Source organism: Globicephala melas, chromosome 19 (assembly GCF_963455315.2).
Source record: "Globicephala melas chromosome 19, mGloMel1.2, whole genome shotgun sequence".
Lineage (NCBI taxonomy): Eukaryota > Metazoa > Chordata > Mammalia > Artiodactyla > Delphinidae > Globicephala > Globicephala melas.
In genome coordinates, this window is record NC_083332.1 from 33187136 (window position 1) to 33214742 (window position 27607).

General features: G+C 51.0%; 1 protein-coding gene across 2 annotated transcripts; it reads left to right on the top strand.

Moving 5' to 3' along the window:
• Nucleotides 1-5908: 5908 nt before the first annotated feature.
• On the top strand, nucleotides 5909-26922 carry IRX5 (iroquois homeobox 5). 2 transcript variants are annotated; one of them, XM_070044298.1, is made up of 4 exons: nucleotides 5909-6157; nucleotides 7209-7614; nucleotides 7775-8554; nucleotides 26829-26922. In XM_070044298.1, the coding sequence occupies exons 1-4, from the start codon at nucleotides 5909-5911 to the stop codon at nucleotides 26891-26893; spliced, it is 1500 nt and encodes a 499-aa protein (XP_069900399.1). In that variant the 3' UTR covers nucleotides 26894-26922. The 2 variants fall into 2 exon arrangements, with proteins under 2 accessions (XP_069900399.1, XP_030688802.1); XM_030832942.3 differs by lacking the exon at nucleotides 26829-26922 and having other exon boundaries at nucleotides 7775-9040.
• The last annotated feature ends 685 nt before the right edge of the window (nucleotides 26923-27607 follow it).

Consider the following 27607-nt stretch of genomic DNA (forward strand, 5'->3'; position numbering starts at 1 on the left):
ATAAACAACTAAAGACTGTATCAAGGTGTGGAATATCATTAGCCTGAGAAAAGGCTAGAAAAATGGATTACATAAATGACAACTGCAGGAGAAAATTATATTCTATTCTCTTGAACAAATGTTAAGTGCATCCTTACTCATAAAGATTTAAACTTTAACTACATTTGAATATACTGGTTTTCAATTTTGAAGCATCTAAGTTAATTTGCCAAGCTAAATTGGTGCTCAGGTATACTCTAGCTATAAAATACTGCAGATTTATGCAGAAATAAGTCATGAGTATCACACTCCAGAGTAGTGCTAAACCAGAAAGCAAACCAGAGTCATTACTGAACAAGAAAAAAATAATTCCAAGATTTTACATCTTCTTAGAGTGGTATCAGCTGCTATTCTATTAAGGACAATTATTCTCTATAACACAGCTAACATTTATACCGAAAAGATGTTAAACTACAGGAGCCAACACAATGTAGACGCTGAAGGGAAATACACAAAGATATTGAGATATTACCACACAAAATAGGCTGTGCTATCTCAGAGGTAAAACACTGTTCCAAAATATGATCCTGTTTTCATAATCTGTTTTAAAGAACATGTTTAATTCACTCAGGATTACACGATCTCATTTACTTGCACATTATCAACTGAAGAACACTGACATTTTCCACAAGATTTCTATACTGTAAAAATATATTATTATATATTAATATAGTAATAATTACTTGGTGTTACTTATTAAAACAGATGACAGGTAATTAGCTCATATTCCTATTTCATTTCTTTTAACACAGCATATCAAATTTGAAAATAATGTATGGATAATAGCATTGGGATGCTGATCTTAGCTGCCAGAAAAGAAATTTTTGAAGGGGAGTTGGGGGATAAGTAAAGCAATTATGTCAAAATTAATGCTCTTGTTTTAGTTTCAGCAAACAAATCTACATAAGTCATTCTCTGATTTTAGTTTACCATGTAATGCTCGGCTGCTCATTATCCTTGGAGTCACGAATGAGCTGTGATTCTACACCTGGCCTCTCCGATCATAACGCCTATGGCCTCCTCCACTTTCATTTCCTCTTTCTACAATGAGTTTTAATATTAAAGAAAAACACTCACACATCTTACGTATACACTGATGGACAGCCAGCTTCCAGGAAATCATGGGCTACAAAGAGAGGGGGGAAATCTTAATGCAATACTTATGTTGAAGGGTATTAGGTGCTGGGTAAGCCAAGGGGTAATATAATCGGCAGCATCCGTCCTGCTATTGTTGTGGCATTTGGTATTTAGAGATTTGAAGTAAAGGACAGTAATACTATTCTAGTGGTCATCCAGGTTATGATTCAGATCCTTAAACTAATAAGAGTCTAAATGCACTATCTTCACTTGCTCATCAATTCAAGTTTACAGAACCACATTTTGGAAGAAATGAAACAGTTTTCTTCTACATCTGGAAATAAAAACAAGACATTCCATAAAAAATGTAGTTAAGTACCTGACAATATGAAAAAAGAAATTGTTTTAGATCATTAAAACATTCTAGGAGACTGTCTTCTAAAAAAAGTGAAGGGACATAAATTTCTTATATATTTACCTTTTCATTACAATCCTGTTTCTGCACATTAAGCACGCCTTCCTCTACATATTTTTACTGAACACTAATAAACGTTTGCTTAATAATATACTATGCTATTTATGCTTTTCTTTCTAAATCAGGAACCATTACTCCACAAAGATGGAAGCACAAAAGAAGTCGACAAAGGCATTGCCAAAAAGCCACAAGTAGTATTAATACATGCCAGAACACTTAACATTGAACTATCATTTCTGTCTAAAACTTCTGCTGCCAGAGTGCTGGAAGCTCAAAGACAGGTTTCTATGCAATTAAATTCTCCAAAAGCAAAACTGTACAGAAATATGCCGCCCTTCTTATGTCACCATTTTATAGACAACATTTTCTCAAGATCTTAATTAAGATAACGATGCACACCTGTGTCAACATTCTCTGGCAAGACAGCCTTATCAATCATAATCCTTTAAGTACACTCCAAAACTGCAAAGCGATATGACAGAAGCAATCTGTTGCCTTTCCTAGCGTCAGTGTTGTGTCTCTCCCACAAGAATGATGAGATCTTTAAAATACAGCAGATCTCCTTTTATGAGTCTTTAAAGTTTTAACTGTAAACAATTATTACACTAAATAAACAGGAATAACCTCTTTTGCACTTGATTTAAACAATGACAACTGTACAGCCAAAACTCGAAGAGCAAGCTCCACGACCATGTCTTAACAATACAATTGTGGATCTTATTTTAAAGCTCTAAATTTTAAGAGTTATGCCTAACAGGATCCGTGCAGACATGACAAACCAATAAACTCTTAGGAAGTTTTAAAATTAGAATTTTTTTTAAAGTCCTTCATTAAGAACAATCAGGGAATACCTATCCCTAGTGTAAGTTAAAATGTTCGGAAAGATACAAATGCAACAGTAAGCCAAAAACAAAAGGAGTCGTCTTGGTAACCTGGAACCAGAGGGAGTTAGCTCCCACCTCTGCTGGGGGAGAAAGCTTCAGTGACAAGAGACGAGTTAAACTACTGCTAAAAGCACGCAGGCTCCCAAACGGCAAAGCTGATGAATAAAGGAGGAAAAGGGGCGGGGGCGGGGTGGAGAGAAGGGAACGTATCCTTATCGTCACTGCTACCAAGACTAAAAGTTAAAACCTCCGGTTTACCAGCAAAAACGTGAAAGCTTTCACATGAAAACGGAGAAAACCCGCCAGATGTTATCTGAATCCCGTCTGCACGCTAATGATCAGCTCTTCCCTTTCACATATTAACACGAGTCTATCTCAGACGCCGGGCGGCCGTGGCCAGCCGAGCATCAGAGCCATCAATGTGCAAATAAACCAGAAAATAGAGACATCCTTAAGAAATGAGTCTCAAATTTGACGTAGAGCGGAGGTGACAACCACAGCAACAGAACCATAAACTCCATAAATTCTAAATGCCTCAATATCTTGCAGGATTCTCTACAGTCCGTGCACCAAAAAGAAGACAGTAGAAAGAAACGAAGTGGGGGGGGAGGGGGGTTTGGTAAGTATAGTGTGTCTGTGTGGGGGGGCTGCTTAGCTGCCCAGAGTTACATGATGATGTAACGAGAATGTGTGGACAGACTCAGATTTTCGGTGGCACAAACCTCCACGGTTCCATTTCAGAAATCTCGGACGAGAGCCCAGAGGGTGAAGCCGCCGCGCGTGGATGGAGGGGACACGCCCACGCCCGCCCGCCCGGGGACCGTCACACCAGGAGAAGCCCGCCCAACTTTCACGCGGCCCATGCCCACGGAGGCGCGCGGGGCACCGTCGCGTCCGTCCGGTCCACGAGGGGACGCGGACGCGGCTCGAGAGGCAGGAAGCCCGGCCGCAACGGGGCGGGTGCGCGGTGGCATGGAGGACCCGGGGCTCACCTCTCCTCCACGGCGCGGGCGCGCGAGCCGCGGACGCTCCCTCGTGGCTGGCGCGAGCCCCCGGCGGGCGGCGCGCGCGGGCCGCTACAGACCTTTAGCGCGAAGGGCTGCGGCGGCGGCGGCGGCGGCGGCGGCGGCGGCGGCGGCGGGCGGAGCCGGTGGCGGGCGGAGCCGGGGGGCGGGCGCTGGGGAGCTGAGGGGCAGCGAGAGGCGGGAGCGATGCCAGCAGGGCGGGGACGCTTCGGGGCACTCCCCGCGACCACCCGGGCGTTGTCCGAGCCCCAGAAGACATTGCCCCTTGGCTGCCTGCGAGGCCACCACTGGCCGGCTCCGCACGCCAGGCCGCTCGGCCTCGCCTCAGTCTCGGCCGGCTTGCTGCCACCTCAGCCTGGCTGTTCCCGCCACCGCCGCCGCCGGCTTCCCGTCTCCATGACAATAGCGCGCCGTCGCCCCGCCCAGCCCCGCCCTCTCGGCGCCGTTACTCTGAGGAAAGCGGGCTCACGTAGCCGAAGGGCGGAGCCAATAGAGGCCAGCGTCCAATTAGAGGTGAAAGCAGGGAGGGATGGGGCCGGGAGGCTAGAGCGGTTGTAGGAGGACGTCCGCCTGAGGGGCGGAGTCTGGAGGGAACTGACGGAGGGGAGGAGTCAGCGCGCGTGCGTGAAGTCGCGCTGCGGAGAGTGTGCCGTTGTGGAGAGTGGGCTTGGGTGCAGGGGTTGGAGCTCAGGAAGTAAAAGTGTATCTCTCCCGTCAGAGTCATTGAGGGAACCTCTGTGTATAGGCATACTTCGGCTTCCGTGTGACCTCATTATAAAAGGCCACAAAGTCCCCGATCTACTGGGCCCCAGCGGAGTGCCCAACACTGTGCCAGCCCCTGTCCTGGTTCACCAGCGCCCCTGTCTGTCCCACAGTTCGAGTGCTTCTGCGGCTCGTGGCGGCGCGGTGTGGAGAGACAGGCAAAGGGTCTGTTTTGTATTCTAAATGTGTGGCCTTCGTGGGCAAGGGCTCGGCCTGTGACTCGGTTGTGTGTGTTTGCCTTGCCAGCGCCTCGCTGAACAAATGGTTGGGTTGGTTACCGCTCCGCAATGTTAGCAGTGGAGCGTGGGCGGATGCGCGAGTGGGTGCGAAGGGGAAGAGGACCCGCACTCTCCACCACCACCGGCCTGGCGGGGCGGGCTGCGGATAATGCAGAGCCCCGAGAAAGAGGCAGCCAGGCATTGCGGGAGGAGGTGTAGTGGAGTCCGACGACCTACTCCGGTGTAGCTGCTTCTCCGTCTGGCAGCTCTTGCCCACTACCTCTCTAGAGAAAGGCTACCCCCGTAGTACTGGGTCCCCAGTGCCTCCTCCCTCGCCGTCTGGCGGGGAGTTGGTGGAAGGGAGGCCGGGCCGGAGACGTGCAGATGTCCAAGGCCTGTCTCTCGCCCACCTGCTGCTGCTGGCGGAGAGGGACAGTCACCCCGGACTCCCTGCGCCCTGGACGCTGGCATCCATCCGGCTCTCTCGGGGGCCTTCATTCCGGGTATCCATCTCGCTCTCGGGTCCCCTAGCTTGGGGGAGAAGCCAGGGGCGGGTGGGCGGCGATCTGCCTTGGAGTTCAGCCTTCTGGCGAACGAGAAATCCGCTAACTCCGCGATTTACTGCGGCGTACAGAAAGCAGAGCTTTCGCTGGCGCGCGGTCCGAGGCCTCGTTCCCTTTGTGCGTCGAAGCGGCGGGACCGGCCATCAGGGCCCGCCTTGTGTCGGAACCGCCGCTCCACCCCGACTTAGCAGGGGAGGAAAGTTGGAAGAGATCGGCGCGCCTGGGATGTGTTTGTCATCCTGGGGCCGGCGCTCAAGAGTCTGAGAGAGAGAGAGAGGGAGAGACCTAGGAGGGGAGGGGGGAAATAAGAGGAGGGGGGAGAGGAGTGCCGCGGAGGAGAGGCGGGCGCTAGGGAGGGGCGAGGGGAGCGCCAGCGAGCGGGAGAGGGAGCCGGGGAGGAAGAGGGAGAGGGCGAGGCGCGCCTGGCGGCCGGGTTGGCTGCGGCCGCCCAGAGGCTCCTGCCAGTCCTCCCACCGACTACACCCCGCGAAGGAGGAGCTTCAGGCGCGCACAAGGCGTCAGAATCCTCAATTTCCAACTTAGCATCTTGGCAGGACCTTTGCGAAGCCAAAAGCAGAGCCCCCCAGTGCAAAGAGCGAGGGGGAAAAAGAGAAAGCAGCAAGGGAGGGGGGGGGAAACCCTGCCGGGGCGAGCGAGGCGCGCAGAGGAGCGGGCTCGGCGGCCGCAGCCGGAGGCGCGCGGGAAGTCAGCGAGGAGGCGCCGCGGGCCGGAGCCCGGGAGCCGGGGCCCGAGGAGCGGCGGCCCGGGGCAGCCGGAGACCAGGTGCCCGCCCGCACGCCCTCGCAGGGCGCCGCCCGGCTCGTTGGCGGCCGCGGCGCGGAGCGCCCCATGCCCGTGCGTGGCCATGTCCTACCCGCAGGGCTACTTGTACCAGCCGTCCGCCTCGCTGGCGCTCTACTCGTGCCCGGCGTACAGCACCAGCGTCATCTCGGGGCCCCGCACGGATGAGCTCGGGCGCTCGTCGTCGGGCTCCGCGTTCTCGCCCTACGCCGGCTCCACCGCCTTCACGGCGCCCTCGCCGGGCTACAACTCGCACCTCCAGTACGGCGCCGACCCCGCGGCGGCGGCAGCCGCCGCCTTCTCTTCGTACGTGGTGAGTGAGCTGGAGCCAGGGCGGGCGAGGGCAGCTGCGGCAGCTTGGGGCGATCGGGGGCTGCGGGGGACACGGGCCTCGGCTCCACCGCGGGCCGCCCCTGCCAAGCCTCGCGGACCCTGCAACCTTGGGCGATTGTCTCCCTCGGCTTCGCCCGGGCCTCGGGTTCAGGAGTTGCTCGGAGAGAAGAGCCGCGTCTTGCTCGGATCGCTGAGTTGGCGAAAGGGTTTTTTGGGGAGAGGTCGCTGCGATTAAAGAGCAGCAAACGTGAGCTCCAGGCCGCCCTGCACATTTTACTTTCTTTCTTTTTTTTTTTTTTTTTGGTTTTGCCATTTGGAGAAAGTAGTTCAAAAGAAATAGACCCGAAATCTGAACAGAAGCGTGCTAAGTCTGTGTAAATGTGTTTGGCCTCGCCTTTAATTAGTCCTCCAAAATGTTGCAAATCCGTAATCCTATCTTTGCAATCCGATTTGGAGGTATTAAATTTCTGAAAAGTCGGGCGAGCTGCGGTGCATCCGGGATTTTTCGGCCGGGTGCACTTTCTGGAAAAGCGCCTTGGCTTCGGTTTGGGGTAACACTTTTGGAGGGGTGGGAGTGCCGAGGCAAGGCTTAGCTTTTCGTTTGCCTTTCTCTGTGGGGAAAAAAAGTCCTTGATTTCCTTTGCTCACCACCCTTGCTCCCAACGCGCAACCACTCGGTTGCGGAGCGCAGAGTCGCCGCCGCTGCCCAGGCCTCTCTCTGGGTAGAGGGCCCGGCCGCCGTGGCCGGATCTGCGCACGGAGGGAGGACGTTCCTGGGCCTCCCAGGGGCCAGGGAAGCCAGGACGGCTCCAAGCGCCCCCAAGGACTCAGGAGTTGGCGCCCCCGCTTCCTTATGAGGAGGAAGAGGCGTTGCCCCAGGGTCTGAGCTCTCCAGCCCTACCCCAGGGAAAGCCTGAGTGCGGGCCTCGCAGCCCGAAGACCCCTGGGCGCAGGGAAAGTGTCTTTCAGTCGCCCAGGTGGCACTGGGGACCACGGCCCACTCTAACTTTCTCTCTGCCCCTTCCCTGCAGGGCTCTCCCTACGACCATACACCCGGCATGGCAGGCTCCTTGGGGTACCACCCGTACGCAGCACCCCTGGGCTCGTACCCCTACGGGGACCCCGCGTACCGGAAGAACGCCACGCGAGATGCCACTGCTACACTGAAGGCCTGGCTCAACGAGCACCGCAAGAACCCCTACCCCACCAAGGGCGAGAAGATCATGCTGGCCATCATCACCAAGATGACCCTCACCCAGGTGTCCACCTGGTTCGCTAATGCGCGCCGGCGCCTCAAGAAGGAGAACAAGATGACGTGGACGCCGCGGAACCGCAGCGAGGACGAGGAGGAGGAGGAGAACATTGATCTGGAGAAGAACGACGAGGATGAGCCCCAGAAGCCCGAGGACAAGGGCGACCCCGAGGGCCCCGATGCAGGTTGGTGGACGCGGGAAAGGGTGCGTTAAGCAAAAGGGGGACTGGAGAGGGGGCGCACAGGGCCTGGAGGTTGAGGGCAGGGGTCTTTGCCTTTGCGGGCGGGGACCTGGGCCCCGCCGCGCGGCCTCCGCGCCTCTGACCGCCTGGGTTTCGCCCGCAGGAGGAGCAGAGCAGAAGGCGGCTTCAGGCTTTGAACGGCTGCAGGGGCCGCCCACCCCCGCCGGCAAAGAGACCGAGGGTAGCCTCAGCGACTCGGATTTTAAAGAGCCGCCATCCGAGGGCCGCCTCGACGCGCTGCCCGGGCCCCCCCGCGCCGGCGGGCCCTCCCCGGCCGGGCCTGCGGCAGCTCGGCTGGCCGAAGACCCGGCCCCTCACTACTCCTCGGGCGCGCCGGCTCCGGGCCCACACCCAGCCGCGGGAGAGCTGCCCCCCGGTCCCGGAGGGCCCTCGGTCATACACTCGCCGCCACCGCCACCGCCTCAGGCGGTGCTCGCCAAGCCCAAACTGTGGTCTCTGGCGGAGATCGCCACATCCTCGGACAAGGTCAAGGACGGGGGCGGCGGGAGCGAGGGCTCTCCGTGCCCACCGTGCCCCGGGCCTGTAGCCGGGCAAGCCCTAGGAGGCAGCCGCGCGTCACCAGCACCGGCGCCATCGCGCTCGCCCTCGGCTCAGTGTCCCTTTCCAGGCGGGACAGTGCTGTCCCGGCCTCTCTACTACACGGCGCCCTTCTATCCTGGCTACACGAACTATGGCTCCTTCGGACACCTTCACGGCCACCCGGGGCCCGGGCCAGGCCCTACAACGGGTCCGAGCTCGCATTTCAATGGATTAAACCAGACCGTGTTGAACCGAGCGGACGCTTTGGCTAAAGACCCGAAAATGTTGCGGAGCCAGTCCCAGCTAGACCTGTGCAAAGACTCTCCCTATGAATTGAAGAAAGGTATGTCCGACATTTAACGCGGGCTGCGTCGGTCCTGGACTTTCCTAATTTATTAAAAAAAAATGGCCTTGGCAGTTATTTTTCCATCAACATGAGAGAAAAACAAAACTACCCCTCCTACTAAAAAGTTTATAGTTCCTGGAGATGGATGACATAAAAATGTAAACATCTCCACACACAAACAAAAATGTCTTAACCAACTGAAAAGAAAAATTTAAAAAAGGATTTGTATTAAATCTTATTCTGTATATTTAATGTAGCATTTTTGTATTTAAATTGATAACTCAATATCTTTGAAGTAAATTATGAAATTAAGACACCTGTACAGGCATTTAATGTTTTTTTGTAATATAACTATATACATTTGTGTTTCCCCCAGAACTGTTTCATAGTTTAAAAATACAAGTTTAATTTAATTTTTTACACCTATTGATTTTTCTGGGTATGAGCTGAAGTATTATTACAGAAAGGGAACAGGTTATACTCTTAGATTTAAAAAGTAAAAGAAACTGCAGCCGCCTTTGTAAAATGCAAAATATTTAATTAAAAGAGATTTTAACATAATCAGAGCCACTCATTACTTTTTAGAAGCCACAGTAAACTGTCCATCGCCCTGGACAAAAGGTGCAAACTGCAACTTTTTTTCGAAGTGGGGAATGAAAGGTTCCACCAAACCTAGTGTGCCAGCGGGAAACTGTAATTAGGCTTCGAGCCCCGGGGAACCTGGCCCTGCCCGGAATGCAGATTTGGATCACTGATGCGGGCTGCTGTGGGGAGATTGGACCCTGAAGGAGGGAGGAGAGAGACCCAAGTGTGTGCCCAGAAGGGAGAAGAGATGGCAAAGGCAGCTAGAGACACGCACCACCCGAGCTCCATTGCTTAACCTAATTACTTCCAATCAGTGTCGTGTTTTATGCAAAGCAATCAGCTGGTGAACTTTGCTAATGAGTTCGATTTTATGCCGGATTTAGCCCTTATTACTCTTTCAAAGGTGCTCTGGGCTAATGCGGGCGGGAAGCGTTAGGGGATGACAAGGAGAAGGCTTTCTCAAGTCACTGTCTTCTCTACCCCTTCAAAATTGGGCATTGATCTCTTCGCTGGATTTGATTAGATTAGTAAATGTTCCATCCGCGACCGTGCGGGTGGTAGGCGGCCGGGTAGATTCCCCGCGCAGCCGCGGGGCTGGGCCGCGGGACCAGCGAGGGGACGGTTCCTCCCTTTCACAGGTAGGTGTCACACTTGTCCTGAATTACAAGCCTGCACTTTGCAGAGTCGGAGATTGGAGAGAGAGTGGGCGGAAGTGGGGGAGGGAGTGCCATAAGCGCTTGGGGGAAGCAAGGGGAGCCCCGAACGAACCAGAAGAGCCCCCCCCGCCCCACCCCCAAGGGCCCCTTTTTGGACAAGCGGCATTCAAAAGTTCGAGGACGTTTGCCTAGATAATGAGGCTGTTGTGGACTTGATCAGGCTTGTCACTTTAGCACTCTTCCCATCACGGATTCAAGAGTCCGAGTAGCCACAAAAGTATTTTTGAGGTTTTATTTTCTCCGTTTAATCCCGCATCTTTCATCGCAAAACGAAAAGGCAGGTTACGTCTCAATCCCACATGAGGAAGAGATACCGCCCTGCGCCCGAGGCCCGCCAGCACGGTCGGTGTTCGCCTCTCCATTTTGCGCGGGAGATGGCGAACCGCGGACTTGTGGAATTTCGTGGGAAATTTTCACTGGTCGGGGGACGGGAGGCTTTACAGCAAAAACATACCCCAGCGAGGGGAATTAATTTGCTCTATTAAACCCAAGCCTGAGCGTAGAGAGAATGTGTTTGCACATAACACCGGTTTAATTAGGCTAAATCAAAACTCACATATTTGCACTTCTACTCAAGACCACTTTAACCCTGTTTAAATTTTTAAACACAGCCCAAATTTTCACTGGAGTTTTCACTTTTGCTACTTTTTTTTTTTTAACCTGCAACGGGGCTCCTTTAGTTATTCGAATTTAAACAAGTTTGAAAGCAGCATTTTCCAGATGTTTTCTTGAACAGCAGTCGACTTCAGTGTTTAAATTAGTGAGAAAATTCACGCAGGGAAAATGGTTTCAAAGCTGGAAGTGTGAATGATTAAATATGCATGAGACGATCGTATTTTATTTTGTCCCTTTAATTATAAATGATTTTTTTAAACAATTGAATTCCAGAGATGACTTGCCCTACCCCCCGCGCCCCAGCCCCCTCCATCCACCCCCCGACAGCCCGGTTCACAATCAGCTTTTTCCCCCCTGTTGAATATGCAGCCCCAGGAGTCACCTTCTCTTCTAAAAAAGTCAGAAGAATAGGCCAGTCGCCTTCTCTTAAGAGAGAGTTTAAGGACGACATCAACTCTGCGGGATTTGGAAGCACTGGCCCTAAACCCTGCCCAACGATTTTAAAAAGAAAATTGTAGGCTTCCTTGTGTTCCCGGGAATATGCAAATGGCGCGGCGCGGGCCTCCCGGGTCTGATTGCCGAGGCTCCGGGCTGGGAGCCGAATGCCCGCGGGGGCTGCCTGGGAACGGGAACCGCGTACCGGGGAGCCCGTGGCGTTTCTCCCCAACGAGGGGCTGTGCGAGACGCCTCCCGGCTGCGCAGCGAAACCGCCAGAGTCTGGAAGGCTGGTGCCCACATCGCTGCCCCCTGTCCGCATCCCTCCTGCCCTTGGCCTCTGCAGGGTCGAGGGTTTTCTTTGCGTACTTCGTCCTAAGTACAAGCCCCAAATTAAGTTTAGGGTTTTCTCCTTTGCAGAGCTGGGTTTCGTTGGCCAGTGGTTTTTCTGTTGTCTAGAGACTTCTCAGTTTGGGGGCGGCCTGCTGGGCGGGTCGAGGTATGTGCAGCTAGGAAATGTCTCCCGCGTTTAATCCCAGAAGTAGATGCGTGTCTGTAAGGTCCCAAGTCCCTCCTCGAGCCTCCGAGCCTCAGCCTGGCCGCATCTTGGGCCGTGTCGAAGGCGATGCTCCTTGCAAGGGGGGCTGGGGGAAACCTTTCGGCGTGTGCCAGGGGTTTGTTCGCAGACTTGGACGGGGGCGCGGAAGTTATGCGAAGCAGTGCCTAATACACCTCGGTGCTGGGGTATCGCGGGCGTTTGTCACCTGCGCTTGGCTGCACTGGTTGCAGCCCCCAAGCAGAGCCTAGCTTGGCACTAAGGGGACTAGGAGTCGCTGAACCCCTGGCAACAGAGGCCGCGGGACCACTGAGTGGGGTCCCTGCAGTCAGCCCCACGAGGCAGCGCCAAACCAGGGCCCGGCTGGGTTTCTTCCCTTGCCCCCCTGTGCAGGGACGAATCAGCTTCTGGGATTTGGGGTGAGGAACCAACAGCCCAGTCAATCCCCGAGGGTGCATACTCGGGCATTGAGGTGAGGCTGCAGAAGGGGCCCTTTCTCCTTCCCGCTCTTCGGACCGGGGTGCCAGGGCCCGAACTGCTGTTCCCCGGCCTGGGTGAGGGGTCTTTATCGAGGCCTCCTGGTTTGCAAACCCCTCAGGGCCTCTCGTTCCCTGAGATGTGCACAGCTCTTGGAGCCTGGAAGGTTGGGGGCTGGGCTGCGGTGGTCGTGCGAGCGGTTTCAGAACTGGCTGTTCCTACCAGCCCACCTGTCCCGCCTAACAAGCTGCCAGCTGGGGCGGAGGCACAGAACAGCGCCCTGCAAAGCGCCCAAAGTGAAAGGAATGTGATTGCGCTCCCAAGAGGGAGCCGGAGGCGGATGCAGTTTAGGAAGGGCGCCGCCTACTGGTCCCCGGGCGCCACGCGGCTCGCAAAGAGGAGTTAGGCGACACCCAGCTATGCCCTCCACCCTCAGCGGGGCCTTAGCTCTGGACCCCAACAGGGTCAAAAGTAAATTGCTCCGCCATCCCACTCGCTTCGGCCTGGGACCCAGGACCCAGTTAACATTGGGGATTCGGAAAGCACGGCCTTCGACTGGAAGAGTATTAACCCTACAGATTCCTGCCGCGGCTTGGGCACAGCCTTTAAAACCTGGCGGCAGGCAGTTGAGAAATATGCGGGCTGCTGGAGCAGCCTGCGGCGGGGGGGGGGGGGGGGGCGCGCGGCGGTGCGCAGCCCAGGCAGTGCCGGTGCGCCCGCTCCGCTTCAGGTGCAGGTATTCCGTTTCTGCTGGCCTTTCCACTCCCGGCCTCTGGGCCCCGCACAGTTTTAATTTGCGGTTTGGCATGTCGGGGGTCTACGACGCAGCCGCGCCCCCAAAGATCGTTTCTATCTTTTGGCCTGTAGGTTGGACATCTTTAGGAAAAGGAAAAACAAAACAAAACTACCCTCGAATTCTTCAAACCCTATTTCGAAAGCACCTTTAATGAGCTCGGCGTGGCAAAGGAGGAGGTGCTCACCTGGACGTCCCCCTCTACCCATCCAGAAGCGCTAACGGGAAGTCTCAGCTGGTTTCCCCCGGTGCAAGGATGTTGGGGACAGCGGCGGGCGCGCCCTCTACCTGACTTTCGCCTTCTTTGCCACTCGGCCCCCGAATAGGAGGAAAATCGGCCCGACCGGAATCTTGCCTCCTGCTCTCCCCCGAAAGTGGCCAAAGCTGTGGAACTGGTCCTACACCCACCCCACGGGTCTCCCTTTTGAACCAGGCCAGAGCTAATCTCCTTTTCGTTTTCGCGCTAAATGCGACTTGGGTCCCAGGCACGAGGTGGGACCCAGGTTGTGGCCTAACACGATCGCCTCGGGGACCGCGCTGCAGCTCTGGCTGCACACCCAGCGCCGGCCGGCCCCTCCGGGCCGTTGGGGATCTCCGGCCTCCCGTCGGCCGCAGGCCCCAACCCTGGGTCCCCAAGGCCGCCCTCCCGGCCGCGCTCGTTTCCGGCGCCCGGACGAGCCTGGCGCTCCCAGACGCCACTTTTCTCAGTGAAATCTGCTTTTATTTGCTCCGAGCAAACCCCGGGCTCTCAGCGCTCTCGCCTGATGGATGCAAATGTAAATGTGCACTTATTTAATTGGATCAGGCCCCAAGATAAAAGAGATAAACGGCTCCCCGTTTGCTAACTTATTTTCCGAGCCATGCAGCGCCGCGTGGAGGGGAAGCTAATGAAGGAGAGGCGCGTCGCTGGGCGCTCGAGCGCTGGTCGGTCGGCTCGGCTTGGGCGGCGGCTCCTTGTCCACCCCCTCTGTATGCGCCCTGCCCGCCGGGTAGGAGCCCCTTGGGACTTTCTGTGCAAAGGGACCGGAAAGTGAGAAGGCGCGGCTTCGGCTTCGCGCTTGCAAATACTCAACCTCTCGCCACAGTGTTCTGCGGTTTTTACCCAACTCTCCATACAGGAGTCCTACTGGCAGGGCCGATTCGATAGAAAATCCTTTCTTGCTCCCCTCCCCAGGCGTCGTCTTTCACCCCAGGCGGGGGTTTCCCAAAGAAAGACGGGAGGGACGTGGAAAAGGCCAGGGGCGTCCCCCACCTCCACCCCGACCCCCGGCCACCAGGGTCCCATGGAGTCGCCCCTTAGATGGAAGGACCACCCCTCTCTGTTCCCAGTTGGCCCTCTTTTGGATTCTGGGATTTCTTTCAGGACTGGCGTGGATAACCTCCCCTCCCCCAATGTATGCCCGCAATGCACACAATCCTTCAATAGTTTCAAAGGGTCGCAGAACCCGGACATCCAGACTGTAGGAGAAAGGACTACCTGACTCCCAGCTCCACTGGGCGGGAGTTCAGAACTTCAGCACCAGTGCGTTGGTCTCCGCCATCCTCGACAAATTCGTTCCCCAAGTTTGGGCCTTGGTTTTTCCGGCAAAGTTTTTCTTCCGTTTAGGAGGGTGGAGGAGGTCTGGGTGGGTGAAGGCAAGAGGCCAGCTGAGACAGACTGCGGAGGATGGGTGCAAAGGAGCCTGGGAAAGGGGGCGCCCTAGGCGGAGACCCTTGCCAGGTAGACCCCAGAGGCTAGGCTGGGCAGGGCTGGGACTGGTGAGGCCCGGCTGGTCAGGGCGGGCCGGCCGCGTCCCATCCCCAACTCGCTGATGAATTGGCTTGTCAGGAGAGCTCTGTGCGCGGAGCCCATCAGAAAGCACTTACCTCGCTAAACTGAAATTACTGTCTTTTCAGGGGCTAATTTGTGTAACTCCCATGGAGGGGCTTGGAGGGGGTTTGATGAGGCATAAAATGATGATTAATGAATTTATTGGCCGCTGCTCATCAAACAACGGCTGGAGAGCTCGGGTCCACACGGGGCGGCCTGGCAGCGGCGCTCAGCACAGCTGGGGTTCGGCCTCCGGGGGTTCAGCTCCTGCAACGGTTTTCTCTTGCACCCAGCCCTGGCCCTGGGGGCTTTCCTTGACCTTAGCCGCTTTCTGCTGACCAGCCTCAGATTTGGGGCTCAGGTTCCAGCCATGCCGCCATCGCCCCCTGCGGGCCAGCGGCTCAGGCGGGGGTGGAGGTGGGGGGAGGCCAGGACTCCAGTGGCTGCAGGCCCAGAGGTGGACAGCACCTCTCCAGCGTCCTAGAAGCCAGGCCTTGAGTGTGACCAGGGCACCCCAGGCAGTGTGAAGATGGAGATGTAGGCTGTTGTCCAGAAGCGTTACAGTGTACTGGTTGGGTCCTCGGGCCTTGGTGGCTCAATCCTACCTCCCTCTGCAATTTACTAAGCTGTGGGTCCTTGGGCAGATCAAATAAGCTCTCTGAACTTCAATGGCCTCCTCTGTAGAATGGGCCTGTACCACCCCTGTTTTCTTTTCTTTTCTTTTTTTTTTTTTTTTTTTGCTGTACGTGGGCCTCTCACTGTTGTGGCCTCTCCCATTGTGGAGCACAGGCTCCGGACACGCAGGCTCAGCGACCACGGCTCACGAGCCCAGCCGCTCCGCGGCATGTGGGATCTTCCCAGACCGGGGCATGAACCCATGTCCTCTGCTTCGGCAGGCGGACTCTCAACCACTGCGCCACCAGGGAAGCCTTCACCCCTGTTTTGTGAGGATTCTAGTGGGTGGCAGATAGTCATCCTTCAATACAGTTATTAGGGTCATGCTCTCTTAGCACTTCACTTCGCTGGAGATGCTAGCCAAGGCCTGGGGGAAAGGGGAGAGGGTGGGAGACCGAGGCTTTGGGTTCTGACTTGGGGAGAATCCTGCCAGAATGGCTGTTGTTCTTTAGCACTCTTCCCTTTCCCTGCCTCCTCTGGCTATACATCACTCTCTGGGGCTTGATTGGAGGGGGACACTGGGGAGCCTGGGAAGGCAGCTCTGATCACAGCTGAGCTTTGGGGAGCTGACCGGACCTGCCTTGGGATCCCCTGCATGGGGGCAGAATTGAAGTTCAAGTTAGTTCACAGGACAGTTCAGACCTCCTCTCATTTATGTATAACCCACCCTTTTTCTGCAGGCTCCTGTCTTTTGGAATGTGTCCCCAAGTCCTTTTAGCCACTTCCTCTAGCCTCAATCAAAACCCTGCAGCCCACAAACTTATAAACTCAGCTTGGAGTCTTTACCTCCCCTGCCTACCTTGTACCCCGCACACTGCCCCACCCAGATCTCCCAACACCTGGCTCTACCTTTGCCTCCCTGGGACATCCTGCCCTGCTGAAGCAGAGCACAGGGAAGCCCTTGGCATTGACCTCTCCAGTAAGAGGCTTGGTTGGCCTCCATGTTAGTGCAGCTCCACTTAGACTATTTTTTCCCTTCCTGCCACATACATAATTGAGCATCTATAATATGCCAGATTCCTTGTTCTAGGTGCTGATGATAGAGCAAAGAACAGAGCAAAGTCCCTGCCCTCCTGGAGCTTACATTTTAGAGGGGTGGGCAGAAAGCAAACAAATAAGTGTGATAATGGCTTATCACAATCTCCAGGTGATGAGTGTTAGGAAAAAAATTAAGTAGGGTAAGGACATGGACGGGAGTGTGCTCTTGGAGTGAGGACGGTCTGGGAAGCATCCCCTAGGAGGGGGCATTTGAGCAGAGACCTGAAAGAAGTTAGGGAATAAGCCAGGCAGGTATCCCAGGGGAGAGAGTTCTGGGAAGAAGGCATAGCAGGTGCAAAGATCCTGAGGTGGGAGCAGGTTTGAGCAACGCCAAGAAGACTTTTATGGGAGGGGATTAGATCAAGGCAAAGCCAGGTTCAGGTTATATGGGGCCTCATGGGTCCTGGTGAGATCTGTGGATTTTATGATGTGACAGAGAGAGAGGGAGAGAGAGAGGGAGAGGAAGGCAGGGAGGGTTTTGAAGGGAGAGACAGGATCAAATTTATGTTTTAAAGGCATCCCCCTATATGAGGAGCTGAGACTCTGGGAGGACAAGAGTAGAGGCAGGGACCAGTTAAGAGGGTGATGGAGAATTTGGGGGGGGTAATGGAATGCGGTCTTGGTCCAGCACGGTAGCCGGGGAAGTGAGGAGAAGCAATCAGGTCTGGGCTGAAGGTAGTGTCAACAGGCTTTGTTGATGGATTAGATGTTGGGAATAAGAGGAGTGGAGTTCTAGATGCCTCCAAGAATTTGAGCCTGAAAACCCAGAGGCATGGGGTTGCCATTTGCTGAGATGTCCAGTGGTAAGGGAGGAGCAGGGATTTTTTTTTTTTTTTTTTCCTGGAGAAGGGGGAAGTAAGATACTCATTGACCTGATCCCCAAGCCCTTTGGCCCAAAGGAGTTGCTCTCGTGGACATGCTGGTCATCCAGTGGCCAGGCCAAACCCTGAAGTGAACAGATCCTGCCGCCTGAGACCAGAGATCTCAGACCTTTCTAACCCCATCTCCCCTTTTATTTCTGCCTTTTATTCCTTTCCCTTTTTCTTTTTCTTTTTTTTTTATCAGTGGAGAAACTGAGGTTCAGGAAATGAAATGACTTGCCCAAGCTCACACAGTGAGTTTATAGGCAGCACCGAATCAGAAACCCGGGTCTCCTAACTCCTAGGCTGTGCTCTCCTTCTGTCTCAGCGAAGCTAAGATCTCACGGATATCTGTGTTTTAACGGAGAACTCCTGGAAACAAAATGCCTTAACAGAGAGGAATGAATTTAGAGTGGTGGAGTCTCAGACACTGTGACAAGCTGTCAAGGGAGATATTTTTAGGCAGGGCCGGGAAATATCTTAGCCCTCCTCCAAAGCTGCTGGAGGACAGGCTGCCCCCTCAGGACTGTGTGTGTGAAGTACAGATGACCATCTGAAAAGATTTGCTCATTTCTCCTGTTGGAAGTGACTGCCTGCCTGCCCACAACGATCTCGCATAATGCAGCAAAAACGAATGTTCCTTTGCCCATCATTTTACAGAGCAGCTCCCAGCAAACAGATTTGAATTGGGGACAAGGACTCCAATCATAGGTCTTTCATGCATGTATTTTGTATTTCTTTCTTTTTTTCTTTTTTCAGTGCCTCACCTTGACTGTTTTTTGCTTTTTTTTCCCCACCTCAATCCTTTTCTTGACTCCTTGTGTCATATATATGGTCGTCTGCTTGGGGATTTTTTCTGTAAAATCTATCAGTGGCTTTGTCCCCAAGGGAACCCACAGGCCCTTAGGAATAGCATCTCAATGTCTTTCAAGCAGAGTGAGACATCTGTTAGCCCTAGATTCCAAATACCCTCACAGTTCCAGAACATCCCAGACACCTTCCCAGCTAACAGAGTTTGACATCAGACTTACCACACAGTTGTCATTGCTGAGACTTTTTTTTTTAAGGTCCAAGCCACAAGGTTTTTTGTTTGTTTGTTTGTTGGTTGGTTGGTTGATTTCATTTGCCTACTATTTGTAATAGGTGGCTCTTTTTCTAAATACTCATACATGCAGAGATGTTCATGGGTAGTTGAGGACTGATTTTCCTGGATCACATAAAAGAGTGGATGAGTGGCAACTTGGAGAAAAGGGTGTTTTTGGAATAAACACCACCTCTTTGTGCTCATGAAGAATGTGGTAGAAAAATCCTTGGCCTGGTTTATTTTGGTCGGTGGAGTTTTTTTTTCCCCTCTCTCCAGACATTTTTTTCTTTCTTACTTTCTTTTTTCTTTTTAATTTTTTTCTTTTAATCTGGTAAGTGCCTGACAGGTCCTAGAAAATGTCTGAGGAATGTCTGAGAAGGCTCTGTGGGACTCGAAATTGCAAGGAAAGGGTCCTTGCTCCGTGTTCCCCAAAACTTACTCATTTGAGCCCTGCCCTCCCAGTCCTTGTCATAGCCTACGATTATTGAAACTACTATTTACAGAATAATTTCCTTTGAATTTTGTTACCATTTACTTATATTGAAAGGAATGTTTGTACCACTACAGTCACTGAAAAACGAGTATCACTCGCCATCAGTGGAAGACAATTATTAAGAAGCCAGTTAATTAAGTGAAGTTCTTTGCCTCCTGGGCTTTGAAGGCAACTGGTGTCTCTCAGGGTCTCTGGTTGTTCTAGAGGTTACTGCAACCCCATCCCTTCTGCTTTGCCAATGATTATGTAGGTCACGTGAGCATCTTTTCACCCACACCTAAAATCATCCTGTGTCCCCCCAGAGATGTGCTTCCCACACTTTAAAAAATAGTAACTGCTTATTTTACAGATATGGAAATTGAGGCCCTGAGAGGTAAAGCAGTTTGCTCCAGATCACACAGCTTGTTGGTGACAGAGCAGCCAGGGGTGGCTGCCCACTATCCCCACCCTGCTCCCCCTACGCCTTTTTCTTAATGAATTCCTTGCACTGTAATCCTCATCTCTGGGTGAGCTTCTGGGGAAGCAGGACCGAGATGGGAGAATTCGTACAAACCTTGTAAACTTTTGTTCCTTCCATTCCACTGGTTCTGCAAGGCCTGAATCTCTTTTTTCCTATCTGTGGGTCACTCTTTGGGGGTAAGAGGCCAAGACCCACAACCCAGTATGCTCTTTGACGCCACAAAGGGCTCTGGTCCTTCTCCATTTCTTCTGCAGGGGAAGAAGAGAGGGTTGGAGCCTCCAGCTCTGAGCAAAATTTGGAGAAGGGGTGGGTGGGCTTGAGGAGGTGGATGCATTTCCCTTTGAGAGGTTCCTGCCCTATCAGTGCCCCTTTTTCCAGATACTTACAATGGGAGGTTCCCATCCCTCTCCCCTCCTTTCTGAAGCTGGCCACAGAGACACATGGGAACTTTGTTTAGTGCTAACAAGTAGGGTGTTGTTAGGTTCCCGGCTGTAATATCACTCAAAGTTAACACCCCTGTACACACACACACACACACACACACACACACACTTTCTCTTCTTTGCTTGCTTGCTCCTTTCTCTTCTCTTTTCTTTTCTCCCTGGGTGGGGACCTTGCTCCTTTCTCCTCTCTTTTCTTTTCTCCCTGGGTGGGGACCTTTAGCATAGCTTGTTTATTGGGTAGGCCCTCCCTCACCTGCCCTGGAAGGCCTGCCATGCCCCTCAGTGGTGTTGCAGCACACCTGGCCTACATCCAGCCAGCACTCTCACCTCTTCTCCAGGCCACCTATCCACTACCTGAAGTCTATCTCCAGCCGGAAGGACCACAAGCAACTCAAATTCAAAACGTCCCAAACTAGGTTTATTCCTAGGTATTTTATTCTTTTTGACATGATGGTAAATGGGATTGTTTCCTTAATTTCTATGTAGTATATATATATATACAGTGGAATACTACTCAGCTGTTAAAAAAATGAAATTTTGCCATTTGTGACAACATGAATGGACTTGGGGGGTATTATGCTAAGTGAAATAAGTCAGACAGAGAAAGACAAATACTGTCTGATACCACTTATATGTGGAATCTAAAAAATACAACAAAGTAGTGAATATAACAAAAAAGACGCAGACTCACAGATATAGAGAACAAACTGGTGGTTACCAGTGGGGAGCAGATGGGGGAAGGGCAAAATAGGGGTAGGGGATTAAGAGGTACAAACTATTAGGTATAAAATAAGCTACAAGGAGCTTCCCTGGTGGTGCAGTGGTTGAGAGTCTGCCTGCCGATGCAGGGGACGCGGGTTCATGCCCCGGTCCGGGAAGATCCCACATGCCGCGGAGCGGCTGGGCCCCTGAGCCATGGCTGCTGAGCCTGCGCGTCCGGAGCCTGTGCTCCGCAATGGGAGAGGCCACAACAGTGAGAGGCCCGCGTACGGCAAAAAAAAAAACAAACAAAACAAAACTACAAGGATATATTGTACAACACAGGGAATATAGCCAATATTTTATAATAACTATAAGTAGAGAATAACCTTTAAAATTTTTGAATCACTATATTGTACACCTGTAACTTATATAATATTGTATATCAACTATACTTCAATAAAAACTAAAAATAATAAAAAGAAATATATATATATAAAAGAATAAAGCCAGATAAAATGACAGATGAAAAAAAATGTTCCAAGCTATAGTCACCTCCTTCCCCTTCCTAGCCTCACCCCAACCCCAGATTGGCTTCTCTTGCCTTCCTTCATCCAGTGACCCAGTGGAAGGACTTCAGAAACATGCCAACAGTTTCCTTTCCCCAATGCTTCGTATGCCTCCACTCCCCAAGTCCCATAGATCCTTCTGAGGGATTTTGTTCAACCGTCTCCCCCACCTACTGCACTGGTCTGAACTTCATCGTCTGTCATACTGACCATCACATACCTCCTGAAGGTCTCCCTGCCCCAGCCATCTTTGTAGCACCAAAGTAGAGCCCAAAGCCTGGAGCGTCCTGGGTATTCAATACATGTTGATGGAAATGAAAACAAAGAAATGGATTCCAAGCCAGTGTACTTGGATTTTTCCCATAGAAATGAATTTTGAAACAGCTCTGGGGTCAGACAGATGTGAATTCAAATCCTGACTGCCCTCTACTATCTTGGGTATATTAATGAACCAGATTAGATGACTAAAAAATCTAAACAGAGAGACCCAGCACCTGTGGTGTTGGAAAAGGTGGACTCTATTGGGTGCCAGACTTCTTGGATTCTGTTCCTATCTGTGCCCTCTGCCAGCTGTGCAACCCTGGGAAAGTTCCTTAACCTCTCTGAAATTCAGCATCCATAAAACAGGGATAATACAGTACCTACCTCACAGGGTGAGGATTAAATGAGATAATGGATGCAAAGTGCACCGAAGCACATGGTGGACTCTCAAGAAATGTGAGTGCTTACCATTATTACTCAATAAATATGGTTTCATATGATTGCAAATGATTTCATCTGAGAATTTCTAAAATTGTGTAGCGTGTTTTCTCCATTTCTTAACTACTTCACATCTTTTTGCTGATCAGCAATGGTTAAGATGTCTAGAGTGAAAAAAAAATCTTATTTTAAGAATCACTCCTTGGAACATTATTTCATTACTTAAACTTTCTGCTGACTCATCTGTTCCGTGATAACTGAGTCTTTCTTTACCAATAACTTTAATTACATCAATCACTCATTCTCAAAACTGCTGAATAATGAAAAATCTTAGAGGTGAAACGATGGACTTCTGTCACAGAAGCAGGGGCTTTTGGAGGGAGATATAATAGGCTTTTCTTTCCTTTTCTTTTAAATAGCAATCAGTACTTCAAATAGGGAAATATGGTTAGCTTTCATGATTTACTATCTGTCCATCTATCTCTCTAACAGTTTATAATGAGGACTGACAATTCACAACTTCCTGAATTGAATTGAATGGAATTTGCTTCATCTTCTGACATTTCTTAGTCATAAGGCCCATGTCGCCACCTTGGTGATAAAATAAGTGATGTTTGAGAACTCCAACACCAATTCCTTTGCTAAAAGCTGCATAACAATCGCATAGTACAGTTAACAGTTAACATATTACCTAAACAATGATTTTGTTATTGATAATAATAGCTACCTTATTGAACTCTTAGTGTATACCAGTTATTCTGCTGAAGATTGTATGTACATGAGCTCAGTAATGCCTCATCAAACCTATGGAGTACGTACTATCACTATTTCTGTTTTACAGGTGAAGAAACTGAGGTGCTGAAAGGTTTACTTGCCTGAGTAAGCGTCAAAGTGACATGTGAACCTAGGAATGTCTGACTCTCATCTTCTGTGCCTAGATGGAGCCAGGAGGGAGTTGCTGGCTGTTCTTTGCAGTTTTAGGCAGCAGTTGTTTCTCTGGCTATTCACAGCTCAATTCTACTGTGAGTAGAATAAGGTACCTGCCATTTGCTGACCTTGGAATGTTATCTGATGCTACAGAGAAGCAGTGATCCTCAACGTGATGAGGGCCAGGGGCGGGGGGGGAGGGGGAGGGGTTGGCGTGCATCTCACAAAACCCTGTCCCAAAGTGCCTGCTCTTCCTCTCTCCCATCCCCTCCAGGCCCTTGGCCCCTTCCTCTTGGACTGTGACATCAGCCTCCTAACTGGTTTCTCTGTCTCCAGGCTCTCCCCCATCTTTCCATCTACATACTCTTACCTTACTAGCCAGGAGACAGTAGCCAAAGGAGCTACAGAAGGTTGTAGAGCAGGAGAGTGACAAAATCAAAACTATACTCCAACGGATTCCTCTCTAAGTCATCTGAAGCTCTTCATCAGTCTGACCCCATTCTCCCAGGTGACCCCGTCTCCCTAGACCCTTCCTGGGTATCTTGTGCTCTGGTCACACTGGCTCAACAGTCACTTTCCAAGCCCTCTTCCCCAAGCTGGGTCCCCTGCCTCAGAGCCATCATCCCAGTCACCTGTCTAAATCCACTTGCCCTTCAGAGATTGAGTTCAAGTGCTTCTAGCAGCTTCTAGGGCTTTCACAATGGCTCCAGCTCACACCGCTTCCTCTCCACATGGGGCTGCTGCTGAGGGAGAGACAGCAGAGCGCACGGGCTCTAGGGTCAGGGAAAGCTGGGTTTGCCTCCCATCTCTGTCACATGCCAGCTGTGTGACCTTGGGCAAGTGGCTTAACCTCTCAGAGCCTCAGTTCCACCAGAGTGAAGTAATGATGATGCTATCTGTGTCCCGGTTTTTGGTTAGAGGGTGAGCCTGTCTGTGGAGTGCTTTAGAAGTCATTCGTTCCAGGACCACCTGCAAAGCCAGTATGTTCTTTGTTCACATATTAGCATCCATGTACAGGATTGGAAACAAGGTGATTCCAAAAAGTACATGCTTCTGTGAGCTTCGACCTGGCCCTTCATCTTTGCATGTACATTTCCAGAAACACACAGATCTGGTTCTGCACTCTCCCAGGCTCTTTGTCTGGAACCCCATACTGTTTATCTGACTATGACTTTGCAATGTGTCTTACAATACGACAGAGCAGTCCTTACTTTTTGCTTTTCTTGTTCAGAACTCTTTGACTTGGCTATTTGGGGGCATTTATTCTTCCACACAAGTTTTAGGATGAATTTAACAAGTGTCAAAATCATTAATTTTGGTACTCCTTCCCTCAGTACTGTACCAGGCACAGAGTCTGAGCTTCAGGGTAACAGGTGTGAGAGCACCCAGATGATTCTCTGAGGCTACAGGTGGAGAAACGAATCAAGTGCATACCAGATTCTATAGAATCTATCTTGGGCACCCTAAGGCGTAGTCTGGGGTGCCCAGAATAGACTGCAGTCAGTCTAAGATGAATCTGAGGGCCCAGATGGGTGCAGGGGAGGGGCAAAGATGGTGGCTCTGAGGCAGGATGAGGGAGGGGCTCACTACCTGCTCCTGGCAAGGGGCACTCACTTGCGCCTGGTGTTCTTTGCAGGGTGAGGAACTGGCTGTGTGAGGACTTGTACCCACACCGGATGAGGGAGGTTTCCTCACTTCCATCAGGTTTCCCTTAATACCCCTGGCCCGGTCCTGAGTCCTCACATCTTCCTACTGCGTGTTAAGTGTCGGGGATTCAGACTGAATTGTGACGAGGGATGCAGCCTTGGGAGCCAGGCTGCCTGGGTTTCTGCCCTCCACACTCACCTCCCACCTACCCCAGCTTAGCCAACGGCACCACCATCTAGAAACCTGGGACTCAGTCTTGGCTTTTTCCATTTTCTCCAGGTCGTCACCTCTGGTTATGAAATCTGGATTCAGACTTGGTGGATTTAATGTCCTTGATTTTTTTCCCCTGAATCTACACTTCGTTACCATCACCAACTTTGTAATGCAGGCCACTGTCATCTCTCACCTCCTCAATGGCCTTCCAGCTCTAGTCCTGTTTCCTGAAGTTGATTTTCCCCACTGAAGATAGACTGCATATGTGATGATATAATTCTTCTGCCTGAAATATCTATTGGCTCGCTATTGCCCTCATACAAGACTTGAACTCCTGAGTATAATGTTCCTTTAAACATTAGGTTCTAAACCTGCAAATGGCAAACCTGTTTGCCATTCATATACACTATTTTGCCTCTGGGCCTTTGCACATGCTGTTGTTCCCTCTGTCATGCCCCAGTTCTCACTGTCTGCCCCCCACCTTTCTACAGTCAACCCCTACATGGTTAAAGATCTGTGGGTAAAGTTCCCTCCTCCTTCAGTGCTAAAGGTGTCAAGTAACGAACAAGCAACATTTACTAGTTGTGTGACCTTGGGTAATTAATTCATCTCTGAAGTTCGGTTTCTCTTTCTGTAAAACTGGGCACAATCATAATAATAAAAGTCCATTCTAGCTGGACAGTTTTAACAGTCAGTGTGTGATTCACTGCCTCATAGGATTGCTGTGAGGATTAAAGGAGATCATTGCAGGCACAATTCATAGACCAGTGGAGGAATAAACAGAGGCACAAGGCCCAGTCCTAGCCTTAAGGAACTTTCAATGAGATCAGACTCATACCACCACAGCTGACAGCTCCTTGAGAACCATTTCCTTCCTTCTCTTTTCCTAAAGGAACCCCACCTTTGTGTGGGGTGGCAATGTGCCCAGCCCTAGGGGTGGACCGTTTATCTCTAGGCCAGTTGTGATCATTCCATTCTCCTTGCCAGATGCTCACTTTCCCAGCCTCCCTTACAGGTAGGAGGCCATGTGACTAATTCTAGCCAATGAGACGTGAAGAGAAATCTACTAATCTTTCTGAATCTCAATCTCTACTTTTGTAAAACGAGCAGGTGGGATCAAACAGCAGGGTTGCTTAATCCCCCTGTTTTTTTAAAAAGCAGAAGATCCCCCTTTTTTAATTCCAAAAAAATCTTACGTGGAATGTAATAATGTAATGTATAATGTATAACAAAGCACAATTGCTCTAATTGAAAGGGAGATTGGAGAGTGCAGGAACTCCGTCCTACTCTTCCCATCCACAAAACAATACTTGGAAAGCCACTGGGTCAGAGCATCTCTACATCCTATAGTGGATATGTGTTATTTTATTTGTGTATATTTTTGGATACTTATTCTAGTCCAGCATTCTGAATTTCCCTTGGGAACCATCTCTCCCCTCCCCTGTGTCTAAAGGCTTTTTAAAATTTTTATTTTATTTATTTATTTTTGGCAGTGTTGGGTCTTCGTTGCTGTGCGCGGGCTTGCTCTAGTTGCGTCGAGCGGGGGCTACTCTTCGTTGCGGTGCGCGGGCTTCTCATTGCAGTGGCTCCTCTTGTTGCGGAGCACGGGCTCTAGGTGCGCGGGCTTCAGTAGTTGTGGCTCACAGGCTCTAGAGCGCAGGCTCAGTAGTTGTGGCGCACGGGCTGAGTTGCTCTGCGGCATGTGGGATCTTCGCAGACCAGGGCTCAAAGCCGTGTTCCCTGCATTGGCAGGAGGACTCCCAACTACTGTGCCACCAGGGAAGCCCGGTCTAAATGCTTTTGATGAAGTTAATTCAATTTTGATTCTAGGGCTAGACGTATGATTTAGGGCTGCCTGACATTCCATCCTTTTGGGTTCAGTGACTGGTTCAGAAATATGCACATGACTCAATGTGGTCCAGAGAGATTGAGGCCTCAGATTTTTATTAAAATTGAAGAGAGGTACAGGCTCTCTTTTCTCATCGAACTTGAACTCTGGGACTATGAAGACCTGAGAACAAAGCCTACATGGAAGGGAACAGAGCTGAGACATGGAAAGAGACCAGATCTTAGAGAATTTGATCCCTTGGATTAAGTTTTGCCTGAAGACAGACAGACCTACCACTGAATTTTTAGTTTTGTGAGTCAATAAATGTCCTTCGTTTAAAGTAGTTTGAGTTTCACTTTCTATATTTGCAACCCAAATGGTTCCAACTAGTGCAGATTCTTTCCAGATCTAGAATCTTGGATCCTCTGAGAGGTAGATATTAAGGCTATTCACAAGCTTTCCAGTTTTTCTCATTCTGGGCATGTGGGAGAATTGTACTTCTCCACTGATCCTGAGCGAGGAGGGGCATATGTCTTCCTTTGTCAATGAAATGGGAGTAGAAGTGATAGGCGTCACTTCCGGGTGGGCTCTTTACAAGTCGTGCGCGATTCACCACTCTCTCTCTTTCCTTCCCATAATGCTGTTCCAGATGGTGGTGGCTCTATCAGCCTGGGTCCCAGACTGAGGACAGTATGGAACAGAGACCCCTGCTGACCCTCGATGGATACGCACTGTGAGCAAGAAATAAACCTTTGTTGTTTTAAGCCGTTGAGATTTGGGGTCATTTGTTATAACAGCATAACTTAGCCTATCCTAAATAATATACGTAGAATCCTCTTCGAACTCGTCCTCCTTCTCTTTCTTCCCCTCCTTTTCCCTCCCTCTTCCGTTGCTGCTCTGCTCTGCCCGGCAGCCTTTCTTACATAACTCTATTTCTTATCTTACCTTCTGTCAACAGACTATTAAAAGGCATCGATGATTGGTCATCTCCTGCCTTCCCAGTGATATTCAAGTGGACATTGGCAGGAGATCACCAGCCTGCCCCACAACGCTGTGCCCCTGGCATCATCACCAGTGTCCATCAATTACAGCTGTCAGTCAGTCGACCTCCCCAGCACTGGCCTCGGCAGGAGGTAACTTCCTAAGCAAATTACTGGACTCACAGGGCTCTGAGTTCTGGAATGGAACCTTCTCCAAGAATGCCCATTTTCTCAGGAAAATTAACAAGGTCCTGAAGTTTGTGCTATGGTAGCCATAACAATACTCTGCCAAGATTGAAAAAAAAATTGACAATTAAAAATTACATACATTGGCCTTCATTGTTAATATGGAATTTCTAGAGTTTATCAGTTAATAAAGCTAATGTACAAGATTCTGCCGCTGGGGTGGAAGTTTGGCAATGACTAAATCTTTTTTTTTTTTTTTTTT

Coding starts and splice junctions, on each gene's coding strand:
- IRX5 (XM_070044298.1), top strand. CDS start 5,909: ATGTCCTACCCGCAGGGCTACTTGTACCAGCCGTCCGCCTCGCTGGCG. Junction 6,158..7,208: donor CCGCCTTCTCTTCGTACGTG/GTGAGTGAGCTG, acceptor CCTTCCCTGCAG/GGCTCTCCCTACGACCATAC. Junction 7,615..7,774: donor CCCCGAGGGCCCCGATGCAG/GTTGGTGGACGC, acceptor TTTCGCCCGCAG/GAGGAGCAGAGCAGAAGGCG.